The sequence below is a fragment of the Neltuma alba genome, unplaced genomic scaffold (genome assembly GCF_004799145.2).
Source record: "Neltuma alba isolate B1F8T4 unplaced genomic scaffold, ASM479914v2 tig00012122_pilon, whole genome shotgun sequence".
NCBI classification, from domain to species: domain Eukaryota; kingdom Viridiplantae; phylum Streptophyta; class Magnoliopsida; order Fabales; family Fabaceae; genus Neltuma; species Neltuma alba.
Window position 1 is genome coordinate 79,962 of NW_021636674.1, and position 11,958 is coordinate 91,919.

Sequence of the window (11,958 nt, forward strand, 5' to 3'; positions counted from 1 at the left end):
CCAGTGGCAGACCGAATCGCACCAGCAATAACAGAGAAACCAAGAACTAACCATTCACGCCATAGGACAAGTTGCTGTACGAAGCCTCATAAATTCCAATAAAACCTGACAAGAGACTAAAGAAATCACACAAACACGAAGATCGAATGGATGAGCACCGCCTGAGCAATCAAAGTTTCGGCAATCGTCTCTACGGAGCAGCGCCTCAAAGAGAGGGAGACCTCTCATAGCCCCATGATCTACCAAAACTCGGTTAAAAGTTCCAAGTTTAGGGTACGGACAAAAATTACAGCACCAGAATATTTAGGATGCTCCGAAAATAATTGTAAGTGTTTAAAGCACCCTAACCTGAAAAAATTCAGTTTTATAATATTTTCTATAATATTTTACGGTGCTAGTTTTAATTTTCCAAAAAAATCAAAATCTATATATTAAAAAACAGATTACCCGTTATTTTGAGAATATCATACAAGTATAAAGATATAATTAAATAATAAACAGTTTTTAATAAACAGATGCTTGGAGATATTATGACATCCAAAATACAAAATAATTTCTGTTTTTGACAAAATCTCTATTGAATTAATCATTTTTCATAAAATCTTTAAATCGAACAATAATGACTTTTTTTTTTTCAGCTTAAACAAAACAGCCCTAAATTGCCTTCCAAAAATCAAGATATTACATGAAATTGTACCAAAATTTTTACTTGACCAGTAAGTTATGAATATTAGTTTTTATTTTCTACATGATAATTCAATCCATACAATTAAGATTGAATTAAAGATATAATGCTGTAAATACAACAAGTTCAATCACAGAATAACCCTCATCCGCCCAATGAATCATAAGCCAGTGTCCCAGACAGTTCAATCACTACGCTGATTCGGATGATAGATTGCTCCACAAAAGATTAAACCTTGAGGGTCTTATGATTCTTTTCTTCCCTGGACTCACTACTGATTGTAAACTCTTCCATTTTTCTCTTCTCAACTGCACGTATGCAATTGTAACGAGTCTGCCAGCCAAAAAACGAGAGGTGGGTATTAGCATACGAGTCATAGAAGTTTAGTAGCACCAACTTAACATTTCCATTTAAAACTCATCAGTACAGATGAATTGATTCCAATACTTTTACGAGTAGTTTCATTCCAAAAGAGGGAAGAAAAACCAAAAATGCATTTCCCGGTAGAGGGGATGTTTGGCAAACCATCAAAAAAGCACTTTTAGATCCCAAACCATGGTTTGGACCCAAAACTATCCAAACACTCTTACGTTTTTTGGGAAACTATGGTTTGGACCACAATCACCGTTTCAACATCCTAAACTGTGATTTTGAAAAAAACGAAAAAATTTTGCTTCCGAGGATAAAAACTAGTCCTAGGACAATTATTATGAGGGCCAGAAGGCTTGAAACTCCAAAGTGGTCCATGATTGGGGTCGCTAACACGTAGACAAACAAGCGCATGGGTAAGTATGGAGGAACATTTCCGACTTTCAAAACCAGTTGACATTGTTTCATGCTTTACAATAATCATTATATCAGCATTTCATGTTTATAATCTTTGAAGTAAAATAATATTTTTTGTTGGCAAAACAATATTCATTTTTCTGAAAACATAGTTAATCTTATATTTTATAAGTATTTATACACATACTAACATTAATTAATTATACCTTTTATATATCAGTTATTATGTTGGCAAAAAAAAATTATGAGCAAATTTATTACTTCAAATGAAAATATAAATTAAAATATATCTTTTATGTAATTATCATATAACTTATATACTTTTTGATAATTTGTACCTAAAAGAAGTGCTTCTGATAACAACTATCCAAACACTCATTTTATCAAAATTACTTTTTTCCCAAAGTTATTCTTTTAAAATCTATTCCCAAAATCATTTTTTTACCAGGAGTTATTTTTCAAACTATGGTTTATATTTATCCAAACACTTCCAGAGACTATTTGACTATAATTTCAATACAATCATGGGCAAGCCCTGGAGAACAAAGAACCACTCACTGAACAATGTCTACAGTTTGAACAACAAAGGTGGGGAAATTTGGTCATACCCTGTAGGAAGACTTTTTCTCTGCACTAATAAAAATAAGATATGCAATATTTATTACATTTCTATTACTACCACCAGTCCTATTTATAAGACCTCATTTGTAGAGTTTACAAACGAGGTCTTATAAATAGGACCGGAGGTAGTATTAATTTTTCTTTGGTAATGTATCTCTATTTTTATTACTTTAAAGTAGCCTTTTTTATTGCTTGTTTAGTTCAGAGATATAAAGAAAATGTCTCATCAATAATGATTATGTTTCGGATTTGCTTTTCCTTTCTATCAGATCTATGGTGCGCACCAAATGACCTCTATATTTATGATAGAGAATTAGGTGGAAAAAAAAAAAGAATAATTGAAATGATCAACTAAATTTTGATCCGTATGCAAATATTCTCTAGTCTACAATGTTCAAAACCAGAAAACACCACCCTCAAACCGTCACTCTTCATGATTTAAACCTTTCTATATGTTTCTTTTTCTTTAATTCTGTTAATGGAGATGTCACATCAAACTCTCACACAAGACACTTATCAGTGTGTTCTTTTCTTGAATAATCTTTCATATAGAATAAGAAAAAAAAAATTAAAATAAAAGAGATAATATCCAAATACTTATGGTTTTAACCAATTTTAAACCAAGTCCTTCTAGTTATTTTTTTTTTCTTTTTTATCAAATCTTTATACTTTGGAATGTTTTTAATTAGGTCCTTCAAATTTTGTTCTTTATTTTATAAATTCCAATAATATTCGTCTATAAATATAAAATAGTATAATATTATTTGATATTAGTCTATAAACAATAATATTCTATAAATAATAAATTATTATAATAATTTTATTTAATATTCTTTTAATTTTTAAATTAACATATATTTATATAGTTTATTTTATAATTATAAATTTTATTTATTTTTATAATTATAAAATTCGAATGATATTAATATAATTTATTAAAAAATATAGTTGTAATTAATTTATAATTAATTAATTATTTGAATTAATTAATAATTGCTAATTAATTATAATACTTAATTTTCAATAAATAACTATTAACTTAAATTTATTATTAATATTTTATATTTCAATATTATATGTTTAATTAATTTTAAATTAAATTAACAAAACACAGGTACGATTAAAACTTAAGTGAAAATACGAGGATCTGATAAAAAGAAAATAAATATAAGGACCTAATTTAAAAACATATGAAAGCATAAGGACCTAGTAAAAAGAAACAAAAAAACCTATAAAGACCTTATTTAAAATTGATTGAAATTATAAGAATTTGCACATTAATTATCACAATGAATACTTAAATTTATCTACAGTGTTAACAATCAAACAGTGTTACAGTCAGGCTTGTCTCAAGTTACGAACACATTCTTCCAGAACCACACAAAGTTCCAAAATGTTTTGCAGAGTTAAGGTTGGTGTAAGTGAATCTCTCTATCCAATAAGCTGGTATCGTCAGTGCCTAAAGCATGTAAGTTTCAAAGTGTGGAACAAAATTTAGATTCACTGTCTCCACTGTCACAAGTCACTGGTGGCTTAAAAGGTTAAATTCCTAATTCTATTGTCTATATCTCTTTTTTTTTTTTTTTGGTCTATCTCTCAAACTTATTTATACCTAAGCGTTCACACTTCAGAGAATGAATATACTTTTCATAGCTTCAATATATTACCTGAAATCAGAATATCACGATCCCAACTTTCTTGAAGCAAGTTTGTCCCCATAAAGAGTGACTTTCCAGCAATCAACACTAAATACAAATACCGAAATCCTTTTTGGAATAACTGCAAGTTGACAAACAGACGAAAGGGAAACGTTAGAATTAAATGTAATTAATAAGATAGATTGTATAAACTTTAGCCCCACAATGCTCCTTTTTTCTATTGTAGAGTTTTTACTTGTTACAAAAATACCAAGTCAAGCTCTAGCCCTTTTCAGTAGTTTTCTCCCTTTCTTCAATCTCCACGGGAAAATCACCTCAACGTTGTAGAATTTAGTCTTATATATTTCGAGTATATATTCTGTCTGGGAATTGCTGGGGCTTTTCCATTTAAGTAGGGTACACGAAAAATTGGCATGTCAAATAAAACATCCAAGTATTGGTAGTTTAATCATTTTAAAATTAGTCAAAATCAATCTTGTCCATGCATTGCAGTAGAAACATATAAAAAGATTTTGTTCACCATTCCCAGTAAAGGATCTTAGCACTTCTGGTCCTCAAAAACATAACTCAAAAGAGAACATTTCAATCTAAGCAAACATTTTCATATCATGGTTAATCCCAAAGATGCATTTTCCATGCTTATGACTTACATTTCATTTGAAAATACACAGCACTATTATACATATTGACAATCTACAATTGTGAAAGAAAAGCATGAGTAAATTTATGGAAAGATCAAAATAGAGACATGCCTCGGAAAGATTCATTTGTGCTACATTCACAATTATGAAATTTGCAAAGCTTGTGATGCAACCAATACCTAGGAAGCGTAGTTGGTTTAAGTAGAAAGACATAACTATTCGATAACTTCCCTGAAAATATAATCTGAATTTTTCTTTTTTTTGACCGGCGAAAATATAATCTGAATACACCAAGCTTGTTACAAAGATTGCAACCCTTGAGAATGAAAGAATTCCATGGAGACGTAATAGAATAGGAAAATAATTCATTTTAAAAAAGTTTAATAATAAGAATTAGCTAATGACATTAATAAGCCAGTACTCTGCCTATGACAATATATTATCAACATAGTGCCTTTTCTACATGAGGCAGCAGTGAAAGGCTAAAAGCTGACCTAGAGTATACAAAAAAGTAAAAGGGTTTCAAAATGGCGAGTTGCAAAACATAAGTTAGCTTGCCAAGTTAGAGCATCACCAAGGAAGACATAAAAACAAGACTGCTGAAATAATGTATCAAACACTGCCATAATAGTAGGTTAAGAGTATTGCTAAGAGGAGGTGAACAAGGTTGCATAAGGGAAGGGAGTGGAGAGATGCACAACTAGAGAAAAGAACCACTGGGATAACGTGAAAGTGGGAAGAGTAGTTGGAGTATGAAGTCAGAGAAAAGTGCCATCATTATGATGCTTGATGAGAATGGTAGCCGGAATGATGCGCAACCAAGGAAAAATGGCTACAACAAGGCACAGTAAGATAGACAAAGAACAACCAACTTAAGTGGCTAGAGGATTATCAGAAAAGTGACTGAAGTTTTGCTTAGGAAAAAAAAAAATGGTCAGCATGGAAAAAGCCCTGGAGTTGATAAAGGCCAAAGAATCAATCAGAAAGTAGCTGGGTTACCCCTGCAGATGGTGGCTGGGCATGTACCAGATGAGTGACCGTAGAGCTGCCAAAATGGCGGCCCAAAGGCCAAAACTCCCTCAAATAAGTCAGCAAGGCCCTGACCAAACTATAAACCGCTGTTGGCTCTCTTATATCTTCCCCTAAGTGTTATAATAGGATGCAAAGAATAAAACATAGAAAGTTAAAAGCTTTGGAAAGCCTAGAAATGAAAGGTTTGTATTACATATATTCATGACAGAATAAGGGTTCTATGACTTTAACATACAACCAATGTGGGGCTTATGTAGTGCCTTTAAATAAGAAAGAAATGGAAAGCCTGTAAAATATATGGAATGAGACGCATCAGTTGAGTTCAAGATAACTCAAAATGGCGGAAGGATTACCTTGAAATTTGTTACCTTCCGTAATTACCCCAAAAGCTTCTGCAGTTTCACGAATCACTATGCCACAAACTCCAGTAAGAGAAGTTACCTTACACTCCACAACTGCAGAGCATAAACGGAAGCATTAAAGGGAGTGATATTCAAAAGATAAAAATATAGCTATAGTGGAGGTGCAGGCTAAGACGATATTACTCAATATTTTATCATAGGAGTCTTCCAAAATAAAAAAATCTTTTAGTGAACTACCAGAACTAAATAAGTCGATCCACTAATCAGGAGTAACGGTGACCAAAAAGAATCGGAGAAATGACTTTTTTCTTGATGTAAAATAGATTTTTTTAAAAAAAAAAACAATTTCGATCTTAACATAGCTTTAAAGATACAAAATACTTAAATATATTTTGCAGAAGTTCTAATGATTAATTTTTAATTCAGGATTTATAGACTATGAAACTGATAGAGTATCGTACATCATGGGATTGTGGGTGAAAGTGGAGGAACTTTGTGGATCCGTTTGTTATATTTTTAGGAGTTGTCAATTTATAAAGAGATATTATTTATAAATATCTCAATTAGGATTTGGTTAGGATGTAGTCGGTTATTTCTAATTTATTTATTATTACTTAACATCTGTTTATATTATAAATAAAGCAGAAGCTAGTAGAGATGGGCAGAGAGTAGATTTTGAGATTCATTGTGTAATTTTGGGAGATTCTACTTAGGGTTATTAGGAGTATGAGTTTAAGATCCTTGCTTTTCTTCTACTAAAGATTGTCCTCTATCTTTATTAATCTGTAGTTAGATTCTAATTTCATATTTTAATAAACACTTTTTCTTCCTTCCTCCTTGCTACCTATCTAGAATCCTATCAGAAACTTTCGTCTAGGCTTGAGTACTGACAGACCTAGAGGTAAAGACTTTTTGGGCATGGGCGAACCCTCCTTGCCCCCATGTGAATCTTTCACTTGGTCTGAGGCAATCTTGATACTTGAGTGAGGTCAAGGTGAAGAGAGAGGGTTAAAAATCAGGGGTCCCCTCCTTAGAGAGGCAAGGCTAACTCCTGGTCCATAGCCTAAACAACATAAGATCATCCTTGCTTTTGTACTCACACAGTAAACATCATTAGCGGTTTTGAACACAATGTAGGTCTTGATAAATCTTAGTTCTTCAAAAAAAGCAACTTTAACCCGCCTTTGATGTACATTGATGGCCTATGTACATACTAACACCCAGCAGCTTCTGAGAGAATGAATATTATTGTTAATCAGTCAACATAACTTCCCATCAACAGAACACCATAATAAATTTAGAAAGATATTGACATGGTTCAATATGAGATAAACAAGATCATGTATTTCAGCATATTTCGGCATTTCTGATGAACAGACGTGTGTATACAATTAAAAGTAATAATCCAATGCAAAATAAGCAAGGCAAGTGTTCTCAAACCTAGAATGATGGCACCATGTAGATCTGCATCAAGAAGACATTGAGCCACTTGATTCTTCCTGAAAAATGGACAATTCATAGTTATAAGAACCACCAGAGAGATAAATTATAAATTTTAGGAACAATGCATGTGAAATTAGTTAATGACGAAAATAGAAATAACTACCCAGTAGCATTGAGAAGTTGTTGCATGTAACCTTTCCATAATTTATGCATTGGCCTGAAAATATCAAATCTGTAATTCAAGTGGCAGTAATTAGAGAATGATGATGATGATTATTCATAAGTTGTTGAACTGATTGCTTGTCCTCAACAGGAAACTACAAGCGACAAAAAGGAATACAGAAAAGTATATATGAAACCCCACCAACATAATACCACATTCCACGATTACAGCCCTAAGGGTATACTAAAACCTAGAAGGGATGAATGATTGTCCAAATGAGCAGTTTAGAAAAGATAAACTTACTGATGGAGCTCTCGAGGAAGGTCCAATGTACCATGCTTTTTGTGCTGCTTCATAGACATGTGTTTCTTGGATCGTTTTGAATGAACTCGCAAAGCCCTAGTACGAGAACCAAAAGATGCCCCACATCTTTGTACAAGATTATCAAGAAGGATCCAGTTATCGATTTTCATGCTTTTTGATCCTTGCATGTACTTTGACGCTGAATCTCCCTTTTGAAGAAGCTCATGCAATATGCTATTTACTGAACTTTCTCTGCCAGATGAAAACTGCATGAACTAAGTCAGGAAAAAGAAGGGGGGGGGGGGAACATGGAAGTGGGAGTTCATTTTTGACATGTGAAGACAAGAAATTATCAAAATTTCAGGCTAGTACTAGCAGAGTATATGACCATTTTTCATGATAAAACCCCCAGGCCGGGGGGGTGGGGGTGTTATCCTTGAAATATGAAGATAAAGAAAGCTAAGCGTCTTTGGTTTAGTCCTAACCCTTGATTGCAATCTTACAGTTTATCCAGAGACATTAAAAGGATTTCTGAAATCCTTAATTAAAATTTTCATTTAACAATTATTTATTGGTGTTAAGACGAAAGTTCATTACACAATGTTACATAGTGAAAGTTTGAAATCTTTTATTCCCTTTGAACGAATGGGAATTTCTTCTAAATTGTTTGAGCTGCTTTTCTTAACCTTGACACATGGGGTCCAAGAAAAAGGGATACCTCTTCTTTAGTTGCTAGGAGATTTTCATGTACAGTTTGAGAGAACTGTGCATAAGCTGGAGTATCTTCTTCATTGCCTGCAAAATAACCTACTTGTTTCTTTTGTTCTATACAAATAGAAAATCTATAGCATATATATAGACACACTGACATACACAGAGAATCATCCGCGTGTGCATGTGTTTCATATGCATGTATATAATGCATGTTTAATATATTGACACATCTATATGCATATATAGGCGCTTGTGTGTTTGTTGTACACATAAGTATGTATATGTGCGCACAAGCCCATGTGGAAAGGTAGCATGGTATAGATTCTTAAGTACCTTGTAAAGTAGCCTGCCCAGAGAAAGTGAAATTCCCTATACAAACAAGATTAAGCAAATTATTAGATGAACAAACCAGAACAAATCCCAAAATTTTTGCCACCATAGCAAGATGCATATGAAACAAAAAGTGAGAAAACATGTCTTCCAACACAAGATTAAGCAAATTATTAAATGAACAAACCAGAACCAATCCCAAAATTTTTGCCGCCATAGCAACATGCATATGAAATAAAAAGTGAGAAAACAAGTCTTCCAACACAAACTATACATAATGAGGACTAGTTATGCTCTACGAAATTTATATATGGATTTCAATTCATGATCACAATATTAAATTCATCATTAAACCAAGGAATCAAATATCTGACATAGTGTAACTGTAAGTGGCATCTTTTGTCCACTAGAAGAAACCATATATTACAGCTCTCTTGGATACCGAAAGTAATCTTATAAATATCAAAATAGAATAAGGACTTTTCTTGATTTGGGAGATATAAATCTATATCACCCTCAATTTTTAAATAACAAAACTATTGGAGGACCTTAACATGTGCATTTAAGCATGGAATTAGTGCACATTTTATGAGGAAGAGAGAATTTCAACCAAATATAAGTGCTTAACTTGAAATATAGTGAGGCTGAGGTAGCATAGTCAAAAGTGACCACCAAGATTATATTCTAAATGTTTAACAAAAATATGGGGAACATTGTAAAGAGGAGGAAAAGACAAAAGCATGAAAACTGAAAGTTGAAACACCTTTCTTGGAAGATGTGCTCAAGGGAGTCGTGTCCAACGAACCACATAAAAGCAATGAGGAATCAGAGGTATAACTTGCAGTATGATGTTGTTTCCCAACTCCTTTTACATTCGTTTTGCCTTTTTTCTGTTGTGTGAGAAGCTCAGCTTTCGCAACAGCAAGCCTCCTCTCCAATGCCTCCAATGTCCGTTTCCTTGAGTCTTGGGTGCTTGACTCTGCAGCCATGGACACCCTTCTTGCTATACGAACAAGAATAGAAAAGGCATTAATATGTAATCAAAATATGCTTGAAGCAGTCAAGGAGGTTCGTCAAAAAAAAGCATCGTACATGAAAAATACAAGATCATACTATCAAACTGTAAACACAACAAGAATGCAAAGTCATATGGAGTATGGACATATAGAGAAAACCAAATAAGAAACCAAAGATAAAAACCATTAAGTCCTTAATACACAGCATCTTTCCTATTTTTGCTCCCGAAGACAAGAATTATCCATCCATTAATAGAGAACAGTGAATGGCAGAAAGCCAAAAAGTCCTCATGAGCAAACAGAACTAGAGGTAATATAATATGAACAAAAGAGCACAATATGATTGCTAAACAGAGCACCAAAATCCCCGGGAAAATTAATCAACAAACCTAGCAAATACACCATGAACTGAATAGGCAAGAAAGAACCCACAATCCAAAAAAACCCAATCTTAGAAAGTGAAGTACAGTGGCCTAACCATATAAACCAAGCCAAAGAAATGCTAATCGCACAGAGATCAGCCCATATCATCACACAGAAAATTACTTCTTCAACCGGCAAAAAAGCTTCCTCCGTAACCTCATTTAATAATTTCATCACACAGAAAATTACTACTTTGCATATGTAAGTTTTCAAATCAGATTTCTCAACACACCCAGGAAGGACCGAAAGAAGGCAAAAAGCTTCCTCCGACACCTCATTTAATCATCTTTCTAAAAGATAACTTGAGGAGAGGGAAATTATATAGAATTTGTTTTTAAGAGATTACTAAAATTACTGAAATACAAATTGCTTAGTTTTCTATTATTTTGAAAAAGGTTAAACAGAGGTTGTTGAGACCTCATTTTATCTGTAAAACTCGTAATGCAACGTAATACAACTTAAGCAATGTTGGACAAAACCTGGTGACAAACAGCTTCACAAGGTAACTCTGAAAGCTAAATTCAAAATATTGAATAGGAAAGATGTTTACATGCTTGCAGTATTTTATAATTCGATTGTGACCGTGTTATCATATCTCATAAAATTCCAAACAGATTATACCCCTGACAAAGGATTATGCAAAAGTAAAGTTCTCCCTCTAGTCCTTCTTGTATTTCATTCATGAACATAGCTGATTCAGTAACTGGCACAGCGTACCAATTAACATATTTCTTCAAGTTCCAAAACATGAAAGAAAAGAGGAAGATGCTCAGTATAAGATGAGGTGTACAAGTGAAAAAAGACCACATTCATTTTTCATCACTATGCTCAGAGCTCCACAGTGAAACAGATTTGCAAAATTAAAAAAATACAAAGAAAGGTAAGACAACGGAACCTGGGATAAATACGGCGGCGTCGTCGGTGGCCGCTGGAGGTGCACCAGGCAACGGTGGCGACGACTAAGCACTAAGGCACCGACCACGATGAAGCAGGGAGACGCAAGAAGGGGGAGAGACCGGGAAGCAGAGAGGGAAGGGGTTTCCGCCTCTACCTAAAGGTGTTCATGAAGCCCAGTTGCCCGCAATACCCGTCTAAACCCATAAAAAAATACCCAATCAGCCCTAAAAAAACTGGTCCAAAAGAATTATTGGGCATGTTCAGATTGGACAAATTGTTAAACAGAACTGGGCATCGAGCATGGTATATTTCCCTACTCATTTGACCCTGTCCACAATAATATATATAATTTTATTTATATATTTTATTTGCATCATATTTATTTCCTGAATCAAACATATTGTTGCATCAATATTCAGTATTCATTATACTTATTTATTTTTGAGTGATTTTAGGAGTTAGAAACTAGAAAAACAATTAAGTTTAATAAAATATACAAACAATTTTTTTTGTCATAGTCCACTCCTCCTAGCTACTACAAAAATAGTTTCATAGTATATTAATTATTAATAACAAAATTAAGGCCAAGTTGCCATTTTAATATAAAGTTACATTAAATTATTTAAAAGGATATAAATAATTAGTTAATTAATGTAGTATATTAAGTTATTGGGCATGAAAGCCCGCCCAGCTCATTGCCCAGCCCGTATTTGCCCAGCCCGAACTTAATAAGGCTTTTCATGGGTAGGGCTGGGTAACGGCTGCATTTTCCATCCCGTTCATTCTTCAGGCTAGGCATCAGGCAAGAGTCCTGCCCTGCCCATGTGCAGCCCTACAGTCTACCCTTACCACACACTTCTACCCCCGAAACAGCAAAACCATAC

General features: G+C 33.5%; 1 protein-coding gene across 2 annotated transcripts; it reads right to left on the reverse strand.

Moving 5' to 3' along the window:
* Nucleotides 1–639: 639 nt before the first annotated feature.
* On the reverse strand, nucleotides 640–11,206 carry LOC114723055 (ribonuclease P protein subunit p29-like). Of its 2 annotated transcripts, none has more exons than XM_028909197.1 (10): nucleotides 11,073–11,206; nucleotides 9,502–9,741; nucleotides 8,742–8,777; nucleotides 8,413–8,489; nucleotides 7,695–7,960; nucleotides 7,392–7,445; nucleotides 7,226–7,284; nucleotides 5,777–5,878; nucleotides 3,760–3,871; nucleotides 640–1,018 (listed from the first exon to the last, which is right to left on the reverse strand). In XM_028909197.1, exons 2-9 carry the CDS (start codon nucleotides 9,725–9,727, stop codon nucleotides 3,774–3,776), a joined length of 918 nt encoding a protein of 305 aa, XP_028765030.1. In that variant the 5' UTR covers nucleotides 9,728–9,741; nucleotides 11,073–11,206; the 3' UTR covers nucleotides 640–1,018; nucleotides 3,760–3,773. The 2 variants fall into 2 exon arrangements, with proteins under 2 accessions (XP_028765030.1, XP_028765029.1); XM_028909196.1 differs by having other exon boundaries at nucleotides 7,392–7,460.
* Nucleotides 11,207–11,958: the final 752 nt, after the last annotated feature.